At 38.1% G+C, this 22,821-nt stretch overlaps 3 protein-coding genes across 3 annotated transcripts; 2 read left to right on the top strand and 1 right to left on the bottom strand.

The window, feature by feature from the left end:
* Positions 1 to 1,304: 1,304 nt before the first annotated feature.
* On the bottom strand, positions 1,305 to 2,031 carry LOC126754616 (histidine-rich glycoprotein-like). Its single transcript, XM_050466722.1, has 2 exons — positions 2,020 to 2,031; positions 1,305 to 1,940 (listed from the first exon to the last, which is right to left on the bottom strand). Exons 1-2 carry the CDS (start codon positions 2,029 to 2,031, stop codon positions 1,305 to 1,307), a joined length of 648 nt encoding a protein of 215 aa, XP_050322679.1.
* An 8,661-nt stretch (positions 2,032 to 10,692) lies between these two features.
* LOC126755705 (uncharacterized) lies at positions 10,693 to 11,407 on the top strand. The gene is made up of 4 exons (XM_050468453.1): positions 10,693 to 10,746; positions 10,801 to 10,947; positions 11,022 to 11,189; positions 11,261 to 11,407. Exons 1-4 carry the CDS (start codon positions 10,693 to 10,695, stop codon positions 11,405 to 11,407), a joined length of 516 nt encoding a protein of 171 aa, XP_050324410.1.
* Positions 11,408 to 17,856: 6,449 nt separating this feature from the next.
* On the top strand, positions 17,857 to 22,390 carry LOC126755704 (uncharacterized). Its single transcript, XM_050468452.1, has 4 exons — positions 17,857 to 17,958; positions 18,035 to 18,202; positions 18,257 to 18,401; positions 22,101 to 22,390. Exons 1-4 carry the CDS (start codon positions 17,863 to 17,865, stop codon positions 22,388 to 22,390), a joined length of 699 nt encoding a protein of 232 aa, XP_050324409.1. The 5' UTR covers positions 17,857 to 17,862.
* The last annotated feature ends 431 nt before the right edge of the window (positions 22,391 to 22,821 follow it).

Here is a 22,821-nt window from a genome sequence, read left to right as displayed (position 1 = left end):
TTATTGTTGTATTGTGTAAGAGAAATGAAATTAAATACCGAAGAGAGGAGGAAGCTACAAGGTATTTTCTTTGTTGTCGTTTACTTATGATTTACATTTTCGCATATTTAGGCCCACCTCCCGAGACATAAGACACATAAGACTTCGATTTCCAGGAAACAGCATTTTGTTTTTAACTTTTTTCTTTAATTTTGTTTTCATTTCTTATTTTAACATACTTTTTGTGATTGCTTTTGCTCCCAACGCCCAGGAACCCCACCAACATTTTGGAAGCTAAGTCTCTGCCCTTTTATTTTTACTTGTAAGCCGATAAAAACAATCGAACTCAAACAGCCAAATTGGTTGGCAGGCGGCTTACACAGTCTCTTCTGAGAGGTCTATGTATGTGGGTGTACACATGTGTGCATAAATCGTGTGGATGGAATGGGAGGGTATAATAAGAACGTGCGCGTGTGTCAGAGTATTTATACGCGTATGTACATATGGCTTTTGAGCAAATAAAGCCATTGATGCGAAAAAGTATTTTAAATGATTTGGCGCTCCTTAGAAATGAAGTCATTGGTGTGGTGTGTGACTCTCTTATTTCACGTACGATTTATAGATTTTATATGGAATATATTGCGAAGGAAATTTAGGCGTAATTTCATTGCCAATATTTAGTATCACATATTAACCTACGTACTCGACAAAGAGTTAACCCGGGGTTCGAAATTCAGAATATTGGATGAATGGGATCTAGAATAAGTACCAAACCGATATATTATATAAAAGTAAAAAGTAAATAAGGAAACCGAAATAAGTTCAGCCATAGACGCTGAGGTTATCATACGAGTATTCCGTATTTAGCGGCTAGAAAATTCATAAATTATTTCGACCAATTTTAGTTCAGAGTTAGGACATATTATAGAATCTATTTGCGCTAAATTAATCACTATCCCTCTGAATTAGTTTTTATGACACATGTTGCCATTATCTAAGAATATTGTTCCAAGATGTTAAAATCCTAACCGAAAGTCTAATTTCTTCATTCAAAGATTTTACCGTTTCCAAAGCAAAAGTAGCAAGCAAAGTGTAGAAATAGTTAATCCAATGTTTTATTTATCAAAAAATCTGCAAACATCTCTGGCAAGAATCTCTTTTTTACTTATTTGAATCCAAATAATTTCCGAACAACTATATTTTAAATTTCAACTAGCTTTATTAACACGATAAAAAATTTCAAAAAGAATTAAATTTCGAATAAAATAATTTTTTTTTATATAAAATCAACAAGCATTCGATATAAATTTGTCTATCTAACTTATTTAGTGACCACCATGTCCACCGAAATCATGACCACCATGATGATGAACCGCAACACCATGCTCTTGTTTGATTGAGAAGCCGCTAGAATGACCGTGACCATGATCATGACCATGTCCATAACCATGCCCATAATCATGACCGTGGCCATGACCAGCATCCTCACCATCTCCACCATCGTGCGATTCAACCTCGGCGTGTCCACCATGGTAGCTGGTGTGTCCATGATCAGCTACATGATGGTGTGTGGGTTCACGGTGTACCACCGCATGGAAACCACTGTGCTTGTCAGCCGTATAATGCACAGTTCTCTTGTGACCATCTGCTTCAATCAGTTCATAATGTCCGGATACCTTATCACCATGACGATGTTCACTCTGCTCTTTGATATCACCCGTCTTCGTATCCTTAACGCCGTAATTGAAGTGATACTCAGCATGTGAGTCATGACCATCGTCGTGTCCATGTCCGTGTCCGTCTCCATGGTGACCATGATGATCGTGATGATCGTCGTGTGAGACTAAATGCACCGAAGCATGACTGGAAGCGCTGTGACCTCCATGACCATGTCCATGATGTCCGTGCGGTAAGGCACTGACCACCACCAGCGCGAAGCAACATACAAGTGCAGCGAAAATCTATCGAAAAGACAGAACGTTTGAGAATTTTCCATTCTAATATATGTATAAGATAAATATACATATCAATCGCACTCACCTTTGAGCCCATTGTTTCAATTCAAATTAACAGCTGTGATAGATCTATGTGAACTGTGCTTACTGCGCTGGTGACCTGTGCTTTTATACCAAATTTAAATGCCAAACAGTTTCTTTCATATTATCTTTAACTAATTTTTGCCGCATTTTCTAATTGTCTTATGAATGCACTTCAGATTGCTAACCTTGTAATTAAGTATTTGGTAATTGCTGGGAAGGTAACGCCTCCTAAGCTGCATACAGTTGAACCGCATTAACCAATTAGAGCTATATTACCAATATTTTATGCGTTTAACATTAGTTTACATACTATTTGTTAAGTACGAGTTGATGACTAAATATTTAATTTAGCAGAATTTGAAAATTTATTTATTACACGTTCAAGTACTTAGTATATAAGTCAGTAGGAAAAAATATGTAGATATTAAAGTGCCTACATTTTGATCATATAAAGCGCAGTGTTTTTACAAATTATTTGTATAAGTATTATATGAAGCCATTAGTTCTGCTATATTTGTTTTTTTAATGCGGTTATTTTCTCTGCTGAGCTACTACCAGCATTAAATATGCTCGAAGAAAGTGAGACTGCGTCCATTAGGAGAACATGTAGTATCATAGAACCACGTTTAGAGTGCGTTAATAGCGTCATGAAATTTTTATAGCTTTTTATTATATCTTGTAAGGTTAATCCAATACCAATGGGTTCGACTACTTATCTGCTGAAAAAACCAATTTTATGCAAAAATACAGTTTGTGCCGTAAAAATGATAATTAGAGCTGTAATGCTCTGTTTAAGTTCTGTAAATCGAAAAATGACACAACTCGATGAATTTTAAGTTGATGTTGATTGGAAAGCTTAGCGATACTCCAGTGGTGTCATAATAAATTCGTATATAAAGTTGAATGTGGAACCAGCATAGCTTACCAGAAAAGGCATATTCGAAACTGGAAATTCTCCTCCTATGCAGAGAATATTGACTAAACGATTACTTTTTTGAGCTGAAGAATATCTATTAAAATAAAACATATAAGCGTTAATGAAATACTGACTACTCTGACTTTAACAGTTCGAACAACATATAGTACTTGTATATGCCATTTAGAGCTTTAACAGAGTACAAACACCAAAAACGAAAACTTAGTGGATCATATACCCCAGAGCGTTAATGACACACTTTTTGGAATGATTATCGAGGAAAGTCAAACGAATCAATTTCATTCACGAGCATCTTCAATTTAAACTGGTAATTTTCAGTTGGCAGCTGATTTAACAACCAATCTCTTAGAGAATTCGATAATGAAACATTTTATACAATTAAGGTATTACATTTCTCAATCCAGCAGTTGCCATCAATCTGAAGTAAGTATTATATTCAGAAAAACTGCCGGCTTCCAGAAAATTATGTTTTATTGAAAACTCTGTGCTTTGATTTTTAAAGAGTTGGGGGGGGGTTAGTTATCTAAACGATTTTATTCCAGCATTACCCATATTCTGCAAATCAAAACTCTAAGCTAGCTTTCTCCTTATGATTTAAATCTCATGTAGAGTTGGAAAGTTTCAGTTCAAACAGTTTGCGAAAAAAACAGTTTTTCAAAGAAATTACTTAAGGGATAAACACTTTCTTTAGTGTCCACTTATTTTCAGTTTCAACTTACATTTATTGTAGTTCTAAGAAAAAGGCCAATTGATGCACTAACTTAGTTACTATACCCTGATCAGGCTATATTAAATATGCCACAAAGATTATAAGTATAAGTCTTGACGAGCTGCGTCGATTTAGCCTCTCTGTTTGTTTGTCCATCCGTCTTACCATCTGTATATAGAGAATTAGTCCCTCTGTTTTGGAGATACAGATCTGAAATTTTGCTAACCTTCTTTTCTCTTCAAAAAGCTATTCATTTGTTGGAACCGTCGAAATCGGATCTGTGCCAAATGTCACATCAAAATAATCTTAGTGGTTAGTATACGCTTGTATTTCTGAAGTACATAACGTGCATTCGACCATTTTTACAATGAGTGAAATTATTTAACATTTCCATTAAATAGAGTGTATTTCTTGTGCTGAAACGTTCAAATTTATTCAACAATTATTTTTCCCGAGCAAGTGTTTTTTATTGCTACAAATTATTCAAAGAGGGACAAGAACGCATTGACGACAAACCACGTCCAGAACGGCCATCAACTTCAACTAATGATCAACACGTCAATACATTAAAGAGTTTGGTGCTTGAGAATCGATAATTAACGGAGAAAGATCTTACTGACATCGTTGGAATAACGGAAGGATCTATTTTGAAGGATCATTTAAGCCTAAAAAAGGGAAGGCCAATTGTGGGTTCCAAAATCACTAAACTTTTTCGAAAAACAGCTTCGCGTTAACGTCTATGAAACAATGCTTTCTGACTGCCAGGACGTCATGAAACATATTATTTCTGGCGATGAGTGTTGGATCTATGCTTACGACTCGGAAACAGATGATCAATCGGCCGAATATCGTGGCAAAGGTGAGCCGAAGCTGAAAAACCATGTCAAAGCAGGTCAAAAATCAAGGTTATGTTGACAGTTTTCTTTTATTACCGAGGTGTGGGGCACTCCGAATTCCATCCGACCGGCCAAACTGTCAACAAGGAATACTATTTGCGTCCCATCCATCTTTAGTGCAAAGTTATTCGTAAAAAGAGACCGGAAGTAAGGATTTCATTGATTCTTTGTGAGTTTTTCGCCAAATTGTCAACACATATCGTACGACGCTCCGGGAAAACCATTTTGGGTCAATTGAAGACATTAAAATTTAGTTTAACAACTGTTTCGAGGATTGGAAAAAACGTTGGCTTAGGTATGTTAGGGCCAAGGGGGAGTATTTTGAGAGAGATTTTGAAGAATAAATTAAGAATTAAAAATTCTTATTTTTTGCTCATAGTAGTAAGCCTTTCTAGGTGAAAAATATCTTCACAAAATTCGGCAAGGATTATTGTCCGAGGCAATGATAGAATCTCTGAACAAACAAAGATCGGACCATACGAATATCTGCCACATAAGCTGTACCATCAAAAAAAAGTTCTTGTGTATAAACCTTTTTATTTGTGGAGGGAATTTTTTTTAATTTGGTATATCTACATGTAGTATATGTACGTATTTAAAGCAAACTAAATATAGAACGATTCTACTGTGGCCGCCCACAAATCAAATGTTGCTATTATCCACCCTTCATAATATAAACAACCAGTCCTTTGAGACGCTACCTTCGTCATTGTTGTTGGTGCGTGTGTAACGCCCATTATGTTTTAATTAATTTTCGTCCCACTAACTAACTGTAGGTCGTTCATAATTTCGTGGTCATTTGTTCGCTACATGGAAGTATGCATTAAAAAACATACTTATGCATGTGTATATGTATGTATATGGGGTAAAATCTGTTGGTTTTGCGTTGCTTTAATCAAACTGGTGAGTGTTTCTTCTATTCACTCGTATGGCATGGTAAATGTGTGACCGCATAATGAGCGCTACTTTTTCAGGGATAGCAAATACCGCCCAGCAGGTGGCTAAATGCTGCCTCACATATATACATATACACATGCATATGGATATGTGTATATATTATATGAAATGCTTCTGCTACTGTTGCTGTTTGTTGTTATTTGATATATGTAAGTTTCATCGTAATGCATAATAAGTATTTCCATTACTCCTTATCTTAAAGCGTATTTGATTTCTCATAAATTTGTATAATTAATTTTTATACTCTCGCAACAATGTTGCTAAGGAGAGTATTATAGTTTTGTTCACATAACGGTTGTTTGTAAGTCCTAAAACTAAAAGAGTTAGATATAGGGTTATATATTCCAAAGTGATCAGGGTGACGAGTAAAGTTGAAATCCGGATGTCTGTATGTCCGTCCGTCCGTCTGTCCGTCCGTCCGTCCGTCCGTCCGTCCGTGCAAGCTGTAACTTGAGTAAAAAATTGAGATATCATGATGAAACTTGGTACACGTATTCCTTGGCTCCATAAGAAGGTTAAGTTCGAAGATGGGCAAAATCGGCCAACTGCCACGCCCACAAAATGGCGGAAACCGAAAATCTATAAAGTGTCATAACTAAGCCATAAATAAAGATATTAAAATGAAATTTGGCACAAAGGATCGCATTAGGGAGGGGCATATTTGGACGTAATTTTTTTGGAAAAGTGAGCGTGGCCCCGCCCCCTACTAAGTTTTTTGTACGTATCTCGAAAACTACTATAGCTATGTCAACCAAACTCTACAGAGTCGTTTTCTTCAGGCATTCCCACATACAGTTCAAAAATGGAAGAAATCGGATAATAACCACGCCCACCTCCCAAACAAAGGTTATGTTGAAAATCACTAAAAGTGCCTTAACGGACTAACAAAAACGTCAGAAACACTAAATTTTACGGAAGAAATTGCAGAAGGAAGCTGCACCCAGGCTTTTTTTAAAAATTGAAAATGGGCGTGGCCTCGCCTACTTATGGACCAAAAACCATATCTCAGGAGCTACTAGACCGATTTCAATGAAATTCGGTATATCATGTTTTCTTAACACCCTGATGACATGTACGAAATATGGGTGAAATCGGTTCACAACCACGCCTTCTTCCAATGTAACGCTATTTTGAATTCCATCTGATGCCTTCTCTGTATAATATATAGTACATTAGGAACCAATGATGATAGCGGAATAAAACTTTACAAAAATACGGTATTTGAAAAATATGTAAATGACGTATAATGAAATCTCGATTATCACTTTATCATGCGAGAGTATAAAATGTTCGGTGACACCCGAACTTAGCCCTTCCTTACTTGTTAGTAGTTAAATTTAAGTGATATGCGTTAGGTTTGCGCATTTCTTGCGCATTTATCAGCAATTGGTCTCTGCATTTCGTTTGATATTTTAAAAAATCTCGTTTTAATTATATTTGGCCTTAAATAATAACTACTAAATATAAGGTATAGTAAAAAGAAATCCATTATTTTTCCTATGGAAAACTTTAGAAATCTGTATATCGCGTTATAAGATAAGATAATATTTCGTACTAAAGGACTTTGAAGATGATTTTGTGATTGCTTAACCAAACATTTTTTCCAGAGTCGCCAACGATGAGTACCACTATTGAGAAAATATGCCATATATTTTTTACAATTTTCTTCGATAAAGACGAAAATGCAAGCCAAGCGCCTGGAGATGTGAGTAGTGTTTACAGTTCTGATCTTCTAGCAGTCGATTCCACGAAATTTCGGGAAAATGTATTGTATTTCAAGAAAGGGCTAAGTTCGGGTGTCACCGAACATTTTATACTCTCGCATGATAAAGTGGTAATCGAGATTTCATTATCCGTCATTTACATATTTTTTAATTTTGCTATAAAATTAATTAGATTAGTAGTTCCTGAGATATGGTTTTTGGTCCATAAGTGGGCGACGCCACACCCTTCTGCCATTTCTTCCGTAAAATTTAGTGTTTCTGACGTTTTTTGTTAGTCGGTTAACGCACTTTTAGTGATTTTCAACAAAACCTTTGTATGGGAGGTGGGCGTGGTTATTATCCGATTTTTTCCATTTTTGAACCGTATGTGGAAATGCCTAAAGAAAACGACTCTGTAGAGTTTGGTTGACATAGCTATAGTAGTTTTCGAGATACGTACAAAAAACTTAGTAGGAGGCGGGGCCACGCTCACTTTTCCAAAAAAATTACGTCCAAATATGTTCCTCCCTAATGCGATCCCTTGTGCCAAATTTCACTTTATAGGTTTTCGGTTTTCGCCATTTTGTGGGCGTGGCAGTTGGCCGATTTTGCCCATCTTCGAACTTAACCTTACTTACAGCTTGCACGGACGGACGGACGGACAGACAGACACACGGATTTCAACTCTACTCGTCACCCTGATCACTTTGGTATATATAACCCTATATCTGACTCTTTTAGTTTTAGGACTTACAAACGACCGTTATGTGAACAAAACTATAATACTCTCCTTAGAAACTTTGTTGCGAGAGTATAAAAATGCTTGAATTTGTCTTGGTATTGCTTACGAATATACGGCAATCCTTGTTTCTGACCCGCACCGACTTTATTTGCTCTCAGACCTCAAAAGGTTAGCGACTGGAAAGAATTCGCCAAGACTGATAGCTATTTTGAAGCAATAAAACAAAAGTACAGCAACAATGGCGAACTTGCTATAATCGATTTAATGTTCTTATGAAACAGTAACAACTAATGCACAACAGACTGTCTGTCCGTCTGTTTACAAATACGTGACCTAGTCCCTTAGATTTTGAAATACCGACCTGAAATTTTGAACACGTTCTTTTCTCATCAAGATGCTGTTCATTTGTTCTTGTTGCTGTTGTAACGCTTATTTAGTCCCTGTTAGGATGGTGAGGTTCAAATAAGTTATCATCGAAGTTATCCCAGGGCCCAGGGAACGTGCTGTTTCTTTGGGGTCGGACCATTGGGAGAGGGGTGTCAGATAAGTAGGGATACCTGGGCATGCAAAGAGGTGATAAGAGTCATGTGGGACATATATTTGCCCGCTGCACATATTTTTGGTGCCCCGGTATCGATTCTGGATAAGTAGGAGTTTAACATACTATAGTATCCAGAAAAAAGCTGCGCAAGATTCACGAAGCAACTCGAGCTAGTCGTCTACTATGGGTGGTGGTTTGAGTCTATGTATGCCATACACTAAGAGAGAGTCGGTGAAATTGTTTATGTCTCCACTGTGAATGGCGGTCAACGCATGCCTGAAATTAGTTACTTCCGAAGTCTGATTGGCGTACTGTTTTATGTTGTCTACGTAGGTGAGGAAAGACCCCTTGATGCTCCCAGGAGGCGGTTCCGTTATAAACAGGTGACTGCAGGAATAGTTACTACGAAAACACCCCAGCGGAAACTGTTTGGAGAGGAGTTCATTATGCGTAGTTATGAACCGACCAATAACGTTTTTTCATATTTTCCATATGTTCTGCCGGTTAGTACTTTGGTAATAAATGCGGTCGTGCGAGGAAAGAAGGAGTACAGGCTGCCGAGTATCACACCTAAAATCTTAGGGATTCTTCCAGTTTGTGAATATGGTCGGGAGAGTGTTAGGTTCAGTGCAGCGAGGAAGCGGGAAAAGTCGGAGATATAGCCGTTTACTTTTGAGCACAAGTCATCGATTCCATTGCCTGACGTTACTATCGTGCTATCAAAAGTGTACGAGGTGATAAAATGACATCTGGTGGTTGAGGAAGTTTCGAAATAGAAGTTAAAGTTAAACTCCCCGTTTAATTCTTCTCAATTTAGAATTTTTACCTCAAAACAGTACAGATGATTTCTGGTCGCTCAAGTATTTTATGGTCCACCTCTTCAACTCTGGAGAGAGTGTAGATTTTTCGATATCCTCAAATAACGTTGTGTGTTTGTCTGTGTCAAAGGATTTTGAAAAGTTCAATACTACGAGAAGCATCATCTCGCAAGGGGGTTTTTGGTTGAGGCTATGAACTATATAGGCGTTTATGACACGATGGAATGAGCTATGATGGTGGTTTGCTAGACTGAGGTGATGAGTGAAGGTCGGAAGTAACAAGGCCTCAGGTGCCTTCACGACTGAGGAGAATAGAGTGACCGGACGATACCATAGGATTCTCCTTTGTAGGCGGGTTTCCCTGGTTTCAGTAGTGGGATCAGTCTTCCGATTTTCCACACATCGGCTTCTTGAAAAGTGGTTAGCGACAGATTGTGAAGAAGCTTTGTGACCTTGTGACCTTTGTGAAGAAGCTTATTCCCGTCGAGCTTAAGTGCTATAGAATGTTTATTCCATCAGTGCCAATGGTTTTGAAGGAGTTTGCTATATTGATGACACTCTGAACCTCCTCATCGGTGAAAATAAGTGGTGTACAGTCTTTTGGCATTTTGCGCAGCCGTCGGGTAACACATCGTCTGGGTTAGCCTACCGAAGTGTGCAGTGTGCAGGCGCTCATTAGCTAAAACAGCTGCTTCGGCTGGGAAATTGGGGCTGCTCATTTACCGGCACTGCCGCCATCGGGCAACTATAGCATACAGCTGACTTACAAACTGACCGATCCAACTTAATGCCTTGTATAGAAAACTTTTTTCGCTTTTTGTATATCGCTACCATCTTCGCACAAATTGCTCATGGACCTGGAGATCGGATCACTATAGCATATAGCTGCCATATAAACTGATCGATCAAAATCGAGAAAAAAGATATTTTTATGTACTTTTATGCTATAAAAAAATTCATTTGGGAAGGGTATTACAGTTTCGGTATAGTCGAAGTCAACATTCTTCTTTTGTTTTTTTTTTTTGTTTATGTTTTAAACGAAATAAACTTTCAGTCCGCCAGTTTAAACTGGTTTTGGCCTCAAAGCAGAATACGAAGAGTATAGTACTTCCGATTAATTCATCTAACTCGGCTACGCTTAAAATTTGTATCAGATTATAAATTAATTATACTTAAACACAATAATTATTTGGTAGTTATATAAATAGTAATTAGCACGCAATAAAAATAACTTTATTTTTTATAAAATATAATTGTACTGTTTTGTGGAAATAGCCATAAAGTTATGAGTAAACAATCGTTAATTGCGTATTCATTGAAAACGCAGCTAGAAAATATTAAGCAAAACTTGTAAATGTTAACGGATTTAGAATGAAAATGCGTTATTTTGTTCTAGTCGCCTTGGTGTCCATATGTCCTGCGAAAGTGAGTAAACGAATAATAATTTATATTACATTAATTTCACTTTATTTCCCATAGGTGCATTTGGTCATACGTTTCACCAAACTATTATGTAACAGTACACATCCTATGACAGTATATGAGAAATGCCATATTGAACGAGTCCATAACATTACAACAATAACAATACGACAAAAGCTACTGCAGCCCATCTACAGAGTACAAGTAAGTGTGAGAAAAAGATTTTGGAAACCTCAAAGTGATTTAGAAATCATAACGGTTCTAATTGCAATTTCCAGGCAAACATTTCAATAATACATCTCTCGAAGAGTCTTAATCGCGTTTTGTATACTTTCAATAATGTAGATGCCTGCGCTTTTATATTGAGACGTCGTAATCCAGTGCTGAGATTACTCTTTGCGCATTTTCAAAAATTCAGCAATATCAACCACAGTTGCCCATTCAAGGTAAGGCTTTTTGAGGGTTCACCAGTAAACATGTACATATATATTTTGCATTTTTTTTTATATCGCATAAGGACCATTTAATAGTCGATCGTTTCGCTATAAGTGATATTCAGGTGGCGCGCTTACCAATTCTAGCGGGAGAATATGCATTGCTGACGGCTTGGAAATTGAACGGTGTCCATGCTGCTTATACCAATGTATTTGTGATTTATAGCTAAAGTTTTGACATTTGAGTTTCCAGACGAAATAAAACGCATATAATTTAGTGTTCTGGACACGTATTTAGATTTATTACGCCGCGACTGGCTCAGATTCCAATCGCGAGGACCAGTTTTCGAATACTTTTTGCAGAAAGTGGTACCGTATGTCTGCAAGAATGCGCCGAATATTATCTTTCAAGCTGTCGACTTCACATAGCCCCACAAAAAATAGTTTTGTGATGTTAAATCGCACAATTTTGGAGGCCACGTCACAGATCCACGACATATACATTGTGATAAAAAAGTACCCGGAAATTATAGTTTAAATTTCCCGGGTAAACGCTATTTCCAAAAAATGTACTAAGCTGTGTTGGTAAAATTACTTTACCAAATACATATGATCGCGATCTGTCTGTCGATCTTGTTTACAGCAGCTGCTTAAGTTGGTACACCTCACTAAAACGTTTTTCAATGGATAAAAATAACGAAAAATGTCAAATTGTGTCAAATTTTGTGGACAACTTTGAATCTCAGACGTCGTTCTCAAGTGTTGGGCATATATGTGACGTCGTTGCTTGGTCAATGGTCAGGTAGCCATCCCCACGTACTCTATAAGTCACCATGGCATTCCGGAAAAATTACGGTTTTATGCGGTTCACGGGCTGGTGACGTCATTGGACCGCACTTCTTCCGTGATGATTAAAACCGGCACGTTACTGTAATATGTATGTATGTAAATAATTTCATTGATATCCCAAACCTTTTTTGTTTTATTCAAACTTTTGTAGCGCTCTTATTGAAAAACCTGTTATTTAAATTTATTATAAACATAAGTGTTTGTCATTATTCCGGGCTAGTGAAAACCCAGTGTCTGACCACTTTATGCAGCAATTGGTACCATATGTCAGCAGCAACGCGGCGAGTATTCTCTTCAAGCTATCAATCGTCTAGTGGTGATCTGCATAGACAAGCGACTTCACATAACTCCACAAAAGTGAGGATAAATCGCACTATCGTGGAGTCCGCGCCAGTCCCACGACTTATATATGTATTGATTTAACTTATGTATATTATAGGTGATATAATCACTTACTATAGTCTTATATTGGGTTTCGTGTTCGAAATCTTTATATTAAAATCAATCTAACTATCTCAAGTAAAATATATGTGTTATAAACTCAATCAAAGCTAAACTCAATATGCGAGTATAATAATAAGTATATGGGAAACATGCATTCGAAAAATCGAGAGTGATTATATTAAGTAGTTCTCGAGAAATTTTGCCAAGCGACTTCAAAAATACAGTTTCGAAAAAAACTCTTTTAAAGACGGCGAAATAATATTATTCAAGAGGAAGAATTTAATAAGTCAATAAAAAAATTCGATATTTTGATTTTCCTTAATTTTGCTAGGAGTAGTATTGGAATGGTTTTATCTATTTTAGGCAGAAAGATACACTGATATATAGGGACGCTCTCTTAATTTCTGAAAGATATCTCATATATTGGCCGGTATAAACCATGTAAGGTCAACCGGGAGTTCAAAAGGCTTTGTATTAGATGTAGAGGATAGGCTGGAGGACATATGGATCTGGTTTCACCCATTATTGACACAACGGCTCATTATTATCAGAAAAACATACTCTCCACATTTCAATAATATTCCTCTCATGTTGACCGATATTCGCGGTAAAACAAACAACTGTGATGTGACATAATAGTAATGAATTTAATATTGTAATATAAGGAAAGTGGGCGTGGTTGTTGTCCGATTCGTTGCCAATTTTCGCACTATAGTATAAGAATGTCGAGCTAATGTTACGCGCCGAACTCTGTTGAAATTTGTTAGACATTTTCTGAGATAAGTGCTTATAGACCCTGTCGGACCCTGTGGGATCATTCCATGTCATGATATATCATCATATTCGGATGTTGTCTTCCGATTTCATCCAGTTTTATACTCTCTTCAATAGGAACGCTACCAAAGTTTTTTTAAATAAACCAAAAACGGTATGCGATTTCATTGATGTTTTTTATTCCGATGAAAGTACATTCGATACCATTATTTAATATATGGAACTCAATTTCTTTTGCATCGCCAGCATGGCCACGCTTGTAGAAGTCCAGATGCTGAACTCAATTTCCAACGGTTTTCAAGCATAAATCGGACGATATTTCTGCAATTTCAATTTCGTAAAAAGTTCTTAAATCGTCGCTGTCTTGTTGACATTGGCCAACTTGACGTAGCCACACAGGAAATAGTCTAACGGCGTCAAATCGCACGACCGCGGCACCCAGTTGACTGGTCCGTTTCGTGAGATAACACGATCACCAAACTTGGTTTTCAATAAATCGATTGTGACATTCGCTGTGTGGCTTGTGGCACCGTCCTGTTGGTACCACATTTCGTCCAAGTCCATTCATCCAAATCGAGTCAAATATGTATATTGGGTTATCATCGAGCGGTAGAGATTCCCATTTACAGAAACGTGCCAGCCTTGACCGATCACAGAAAAAGTACGGCCCCATGACAATGGTGATTCATGGAGTCCGTACAAATGCACTTTCACAGGAATAAAGAATGTCATTGATATCCCATTGTTTGTTTTATAAAAAAGAAAAAAGTTTTGTACCGCTCTTATTGAAAAAACCGCTTCTAAAGATGACGCCAATGACTCCGAATTTCCGTAGTAAATTTCGACTCATTGTTGGATCGCAAATCTTTTCATATTGAAATGTCAAACCTTCTTCTTAATTGGCGTTGACACCGCCTACGTGATTACAGTGATTTCTTCTTTTCGCTACGTGGCGCCAAAGCGTAGCCAGGTCTTTCTCCACCTGATCCTTCCAACGGAGTGGAGGTCTTCTTCTTCCTCTGCTTCCCCCGTAGGGTACTTCGTCGAATACTTTCAGAGCTGGAGTGTTTTCGTCCATTCGGACAACATGACCTAGCCAGCGTAGCCGCTGTCTTTTAATTCGCTGAACTATGTCAATGTCGTCGTATATCTCGTACAGCTCATCGTTCCATCGAATGCGATATTCGCCGTGGCCAACGCGCAAAGGACCATAAATCTTTCGCAGAACTTTTCTCTCGAAAACTCGGAACGTCGACTCATCGGCTGCTGTCATCGTCCTAGCATCTGCACCATATCGCAGGGCTGGAATTATGAGCGACTTATAGAATTTAGTTTTTGTTCGTCGAGAGAGGACTTTGCTTCTCAATTGCCTACTCAGTCCGAATTAGCACCTGTTGGCAAAAGTTACCCTGCGTTGGATTTCCATTGCTTTTGGTGTTTTCACTGGTTCCAAGATAGACGAAATTATCTACAACCTCGAAGTAATGACTGTCAAAAGTGACGGATATCAATATCATCGGCATACGCCAGGCCGATGATATTGATATCCGTCACTTTTGACAGTCATTACTTCGAGGTTGTAGATAATTTCGTCCAGCTTTAAACTCTTATAAAAGATTGTACCTGCTCGATTAAGTTCTGCAGCTCGAATTATTTTCTCCAGCAGCAGGTTGAAGAAGTCGCACGATAGGGAGTCGCCTTATCTGAAACCTCGTTTGGTATCGAATGGCTCGGAGAAGTATTTCCTGCTCCTGACGGAGCTTTTATTGTTGCTCAACGTCTGTTTACACAGCCGCATTAGTTTTGCAGGGATACCAAATTCAGACATCGCGGCATAAAGGAAGAACCTGCCGTCGTGCTGCCGAAAGCAGCTTTGAAATCGACGAAGAGGTGGTGTGTGTCGATTCTCCTTTCACGGGACGGGTCTTTTCGAAGATTTGGCGCATGGTGAATATCTGGTTGGTTGTTGATTTGCCAGGTCTAAAGCCACACTGATAAGGTCCAATCAGTTTGTTGACGGTGGACTTTAATCTTTCACACAATACGCTCGACAGAACCTTATATGCGATGTTGAGGAGGCTTATCCCACTGTAGTTGGCGCAGATTGTGGGGTCTGCTTTTTTATGGATTGGGCAGAGCACACTTAAATTCCACTCGTTGGGCATGCTTTCGTCCGACCATATTTTACAAAGAAGCTGATGCATGCTCCTTATCAGTCCTTCGCCTCCGTGTTTGAATAGCTCGGCCGGCAATCCATCGGCCCCTGCCACTTTGTTGTTCTTCAGGCGGGCAATTGCTATTCGAACTTCTTCATGACCGGGTAATGGAACGTCTGCTCCATCGTCATCGATTGGGGAATCGGGTTCTTCTTCTCCTGGCGTTGCGCGTTCACTGCCATTCAGCAGGCTGGAGAAGTGTTCCCTCCATAATTTAAGTATACTCTGGGCATTGGTGACTAGATCACCTTTGGGGGTTCTACAAGAGTATGCTCCGGTCTTGAAACCTTCTGTAAGCCGCCGCATTTTTTCGTAGAATTTTCGAGCATTACCCCTGTCGGCCAGCTTATCAAGCTCTTCGTATTCACGCATTTCTGCCTCTTTCTTTTTCTGTCTGCAAATGCGTCTCGCTTCCCTCTTCAACTCTCGGTATCTATCACCTTCCGCAATTGTTGTGGTCGATCGTAATGTTGCGAGGTAGGCATTCTGTTTTCTCTCCACTGCGACACGGCACTAATCGTCGTACCAGCTGTTCTTTTGTTCTTTCCGAAAACCAATTGTTTCGGTTGCTGCTATACGTAATGAGTTTGAAAGAGTAGTCACATCGTCCTTCTCTTCCGTCGAGGTGTGGACGCAAATCTGGGATATGTTGAAAAGCCTCGCTTTTTGCGGATTGTGGCTAGACGTTCATTCACCGGAGTGAATGAAAGTACTCGGCGACGGAGTCTCTCTCCCACCACGAATCCAACACCAAACTTGCGCTCCTTTATACGGCCGCTGTAGTAAATGCCACAAGGACCTACTCGTCTCTGCCCTTGTCCCGCCCATCGCATTTCTTGGACGGCGGTGATGTCAGCCTTTATTTTCGTGAGGACATCAACCAGCTGGGCAGTGGCACCTTCCCAATAAAGGGACCGGACATTCCAGGTGCATGCCCTCAACTCGTAGTCCTTATTTCGTTTGCCATAGTCGTCATCAAAACGGGGGTCTCTCATCCAAGGCTGGTTGCTACTGTTCATGGGGGGTGTTTTTTTCTACGTGGTGGGTCCCAAAACCAGCGCACAACCCTATGTAGCAGATGTTTCGCCTTCGCACTTTAGCTCGCCTTCAAACGGATGTTCTTAGGCTCCCAGCGGATACTTGGTCAAAGACCGGAAGTCGTGAGCTGCTTGAGTCATATGTAAAAGAATCGTTTCTGGCCACTCCCAAGTGAATGGCGACCCGAGAACTTTCTTCACTTGCGTGAACTTCTACACATGACTCCATCCTCCGGCAAACCTTAGTGAATAGAAATGTCAAAAAGCGGGTAAAATATGACGTCGTTTGCTGTCCCTATCGGTCTGCTTTTGTAGTGTTCTATTGAAAATCCCTCTATGTGCGAGAGATTAGTTTTTAAGATCCTGATCCGATATTTTGTACACGTCCTTTTCTTTCCAAGAAGCTGTAGAAGCTGCTTATTTTACGAGGTACCATATTTTAACGAAATATACAATGAATTATTACCTTAATTAATAATGCAAGCTCCAAAGAAATTGTTCATATCAGATTTCTATAGTATATAGCTGTCAAACAAATTGACCTATCCAAATCAATTTATTAAATGGAATATTTTTTATTTTTCCTGGTTCCGAAGCTGACGTGTTTTCTTGTTTTATTTTAAATTTTAATTTTCAAACGCCGAGTGCTTCCCTGATCTATAATATAATGGTCTGGTTACGCCTATCTATAAGTCGAAACTTCTCATGTTGAGAAATATATATAAGAAGGTTCATGAATATACTGTCTCTATTACTAAAGTTAACGCTTGCTTAACCGGATATATTGTATATACATATAACTTTACTTGTATATCTAATGTATCAACGATTAGTTGTGGGTGATGCAAACAATCCTTAGGTGAACAAGAGCGAGAAGTTTCGAGAGTAAAATCATTTCTAGAAGAGTACAAAAAATGTTAGAAGGAAGTTTAAGCTGTTCTCGATATTAATACAAACCAAAGCTACAAAAATTCAAAAATACATACGTATATAATTTAATGAGTTCATTTTAGTTTTTCAGTCGTTTGATATCGATATTTATCTCGATAGATCTCAAATATTTACACAAGTGCTATTATGTTGTTATTAGGTGCACGCGGATCTAAAACAGAAATATTTATGCCAATTTTTGTTCATTTATAGAAACTATTCAATATTAAAATATCTTCATTTAAACTATCGCAATTTTTCAGCGAAAATGCGTTATTTAATATGGATTTTGATTTTTGTTGCTTTTCTCATGAACGTAAGCCAAATAAAAATACTAAATACTCACTGATATTTATATTTATTTCTGTTTAATATGTGCAGGTCTCACCAGAAGTTCGTTTCAAGAAGATAATATGCAATAGTACTGATCCACAGATGTTCTATGAAAAATGTTACATTTCAAAGGTGAATAAGTCGACAACAACATTAACAATGCACCAAAAACTGCTGCAGCCCATCTACACTGCTTATGTAAGTAACGGGCAAAATATTGGAGTATATAAAATTATATAACAAATTGTACAAAGATATTGTCTACTTAAAACAGTGCAACATCTCGGTGATACAGCTCTCGAACAGCCTCAATCGTGTGTGGTACAAATTCACCAACATCGATGCTTGCGGTTTCTTCAAGAAGCGCCGTAATCCAGTGCTGAGAATACTTTTTTCAACTTTCCAAGAGTTCAGCAATATCAATCATACCTGCCCGTATAAAGTAAGAGCCTCTGATGAATGTTTTAGAAACCATATTTATTGAAATTAATTATAGGATTACCTAATATTCAATGACTTAGCTATCGATGATCGAAAGCTAGCTCCCATACCAGCTATGCCCGGGGACTATGTGGTACAAACAGATTGGCGGTTGAACGGGATAAATACGGCACAAGTCATTGTATTTATTCGTTATACTCGTAACGGTTTTACTAACGGTTTAAAATAAAAATAAACTAATCACATTGAAGAGAACGAGAAGTGTATTATTTTCATCGCATACGGGATATATTAAAACCGGACATAACATAATATTATATTCTTTCGCAGTTCATTAGAAAATGAATCGTGTGTTAGACACTCACTTCCTGCCTGTGTAAATTTATTCGAAAGGTAATATCATTTAGCAGTGTTCCTAAACCTTAGTCTCGTCATGGGTTTCTTTACAAATTTAGAAGGTGCGACAAAGGGTCTCAGATAGAAAACTATAGAAACTTAACAGACAATAAAAATGCTTTTCATTTTTATGCATACTATGTATTTTATAACAAGTAGATGTACTTTTTTCAATCGCATTATTTGACTGATCACGCGTGGGTGATGCCAACCTATCATGTTATTTTTGTTCAGTATTGTTTGACATTTCATCAATTTTACAAATCTTTCAACTTTATTGCGAAAATTCACGTTCTGTAAAAAATGTGTTTCGCGCACTTCGCTCAACTTAACGTCATCACGCAACATCATCGCTCATCTTGAGACCTAACATTCATTATCGGATAATATTCGACTGACGTCCTGCATGCAGTAAAAAAAATATAGCAGCCGTAGGTCAGAGTATACACCAAGACCGTGGAGCGTCGATTCGGCGCCGTTCGCAGTAACTCGTACAGACGTATGGAACTACTAAGCGCATTTTCTACAGAAGAACCAAAGGTTCGGTGTGGTTTGTGGGTCGGTGGAATCCTTGATCTATATTTTTTCAAACATGATGCCGATGGGAACGTAACCGTCAATGGCGACCGCTACGGCTGCTTGTGATTTCGGCGATAATTACTTTCAACAGAACGGCGCTACCCCCACACATCGCTTCAATCAATGGATTTATTGAGATAACAATTCGGTGAGCAGATTATTTCACGTTTTGGGTCGGTCGACTTTCCACCAAGATTGTGTGATATCACACCTTTAAACTTTTTCTTTTGGGGATATGTAAAACATCATGTGAGTTATTCGCGACTTATTGGACTCAACGGATGGCCCATCTGAAACGTAGCCGCGGCCAATGAAAAAGATAATCTTCGAAAAATAAATGCCAAAGAATGTTCTTTCGAATTGCCCATTAAAGTTGAAGTTTCTGCGTTTTTTCTTTAGAAAAGTAGGGAACCTCGAATTGGATCACCTTTTAGAATGTTTCTCAACCTTAGACTCGTCTTGGATTTCTTTAAAAATTTTGAAGGGTTGTCAAAAGGTCCCAGATAGAAAAGGATAAAAATATAGAGACAAAAATAATAATAACACAGTACAACAGCTAATCTGGGGGGTGAAAAATTCCAAGTAAAGGTGATGGTACTAGGTCAGTATAGTAAACCCTCAAAGGTTTTGGCAAAAGGGTCCGTATGTGTCAGTTTTTTTTTTATGACCTTTTAAATTTTTTCCTTATCTTGATGTTTTTTCGCTTAGTTGTAACAGGAAGAAGGCGTGGTTGTGAACCGATTTCACCATATTTCGTACACGTCATCAGAGTGTTATTAGAAAATATTATATACCGAATTTCATTGAAATCGATATAGTAGTTCCTGAGATATGGTTTTTGGTCCATAAGTGGGCGACTCCACGCCCATTTTCAATTTTTAAAAAAAGCCTGGGTGCAGCTTTCTTCTGCCATTTCTTTCGTAAAATTTAGTGTTTCTGACGTTTTTTGTTAGTCGGTTAACGCACTTTTAGTGATTTTCAACATAACGTTTGTATGGGAGGTGGGCGTGGTTATTATCCGATTTCTTCCATTTTTGAACTGTTTATGGAAATGCCTGAAGGAAACGACTCTATAGAGTTTGGTTGACATAGCTATAGCAGTTTCCGAGATATGTACAAAAAACTTAGTAGGGGGCGGGGCCACGCCCACTTTTCCAAAAAAATACGTCCAAATAAACGGACGGACGGACGGACAGACGGACAGACAGACATCCGGATTTCAACAACTTACAACTAAGCGAAAACACATCAAGATAAGGAAGAAATTTAAAAGGTCATAAAAAAAATGACACATACGAACGCCAAACCCTTTGAGGGTTTTACTATACTGACCTAGTACCATCACCGTGACTTGGAATTTCTCACCCCCCAGACAATAATCCCAAAAATGTTCCACAGTGTAATATATATAATTGCAACGGTATATTGTCAATTTAATAAAAGTCGATAAAATTTGTTTGCACATATATTTGATTGTTCAGTGGTTCTAGAGAAAAGTCTCTTTCAAAATGTATTCTTATTTTTATTTCATTTCCGTTTTGTTAAATATAAAAAAAAAAATATAGTTTTTAATGTTCTCTTCCTAAACTTTTCTTTATCACACTTCTATGAACAAAGATTCATTGGTATGGTTAATGAAAGATCATGGATATACATGTATTGTTTACTCCATTTAATCAAACGGCATTATAAGAAAATAACTTGTACTCGTGTATCTTATTTTTTCCAAGAAGAACTCGACTTGTCTCTTCAAACAGCTGAGGTATATGGTATATCCGCGATCAATGAACTGGAAAGTTTGCCTCTAATGCTTAACGCCGAGAACTTTTTTCGTGATAAAGGTTATTTGTTAGTTCCATAAAAGGTGTTATTATCCCAATCAGTGAACTCTGTAGTTTTGAACATATTACCATGTGTTTTTGTAGATCCATTTAGATACTCGTACCTGTATGTGTATCTATTATTAACCTTGTATCTCATTTATGCGAGTTTGAGAGTTTGTTTGGTGAAAATTTTCGTTTTTAGCTTCGGTTATGATACAGTTGGTTATTGCATTTAATGTACCATGATTCACGAAAATGTTTCTCTATCTATTATGCGCATATTGTTTTATACGACAAATTGTAAGCAGAAAAGTCGAAGGGGACCAAAAAGCTTTGGATCATAATTAAACGAGGAATTAATGGGAGTTCAGTGTTCCGCTTGATATCTACCAATGAAAATAAAAGTAGGGTTCAATGAGCATACTGCTCTCTGTAAGGTTCACCTTCTCGGTTATTGTCTAATCATTGTCCATTCTGTAAGTGGAAGAATCTTGGTGAAGTTGCTTGGAAGCGGTTTCATCTTGCGAGACTTGGGTAGAAACAGCTTGGATCTCACACCTCTAATCTTACAGTTAAATTAGCTCGAAACGAAGCCAATCGACGAAACATGCTTCTGAAGAATTCAATATAGTTTGTCGTTATAAGATGAGGATTTAAAGGAATCTATCGGTATTTTGGTTCCTGTTGTTATAACTTTAAAAATTTTGTTGCAATAAATATGGCTACTAAAGTTGGATTGGGATAAATCAGTGGCACAGAACATTGAATGGGTTTGGAAGAACTTTCTGATCTCCTTATCGGATCTTTCGTCAATTAAGGTGCCTAGGTCTTGTTTTTCGACAGATATGGAGTCTCTTCAGATACATAGATTTTGTGACGCATCGACTCGTGCATATGGCTGCGCAATTTATACTCGTTTTATGAACAATCAAGTAGCAGTGCCACTATTCGCTTACTCACTGTTAAGTCCAAAGTTGCACCCATCAAAAACAATCGTTACCAAAGTTTGAACTTTGTGGCGCTCTTCTCCTTGCTCGTTCATTAGCAGAAGTCAAACCAACAATTTCTCATAAATCTTTTAATTTTTTTTTCTTTGGACAGACTCACAAATAGTCTTACATTGGCTGAAGATGCATTCTGCAACACTTTCGACCTTTGTTGGCAATCGAATTTCGGAAATTCAGGATTTCACTAAAGGTGTTTATTGGCGACATGTGCTAACTCATTGTAACCCGGCGGATGTTGCGTCTAGTGGACGTACCGTAAAGGAACTTGTTGTTTTGCACTATAAACATGATGAGTTATCAGCACTCTCACCACAACAGTTGCATCACGGCTTATGTTTCTTTACTGGCGTGGAAACCGCTTACGCGCAAGGTTGTGCCTTTTGAAGATTCCAAGCGAAGCCCGGTCCTTCTCCACCTGGTTCTTCCAACGGAGTGGAGGTCTTTCTCTTCCTCTGCTTCTCCCGGCGGGTACTGCGTCGAATACTTTCAGAGCTGAAGTGTTTTCGAAGACTTTGACAGCGATGATAGCGCTCAAGAAGTTAACATGCAATTAGCAAATGAAGATTTTGAAGAAATCGATCATTATATTGAGCATTTATATAATGCAAGTGCAATAGATCTTTTGTCATCGGCAATTAATATAAGTGTAGATGAACCCAATGAGTCTACTCAACCTTCTTCCGAGCAACCAAGTACCAGCAGTAACGCAATGAATAAAACAACAAAACAGCCACCAAGGAGGAAAAGAGCTCGATCACCGTTACCACAAATTGAAGAAGGTGAAGTTTCTATTCCATCTAACTCTGGTGGATTTT

This window comes from Bactrocera neohumeralis, chromosome 4 (assembly GCF_024586455.1).
Source record: "Bactrocera neohumeralis isolate Rockhampton chromosome 4, APGP_CSIRO_Bneo_wtdbg2-racon-allhic-juicebox.fasta_v2, whole genome shotgun sequence".
NCBI lineage: Eukaryota > Metazoa > Arthropoda > Insecta > Diptera > Tephritidae > Bactrocera > Bactrocera neohumeralis.
The sequence above is the reverse complement of the archived record's forward strand: the minus strand, read 5'-3'. Positions and strand labels throughout refer to the sequence as shown.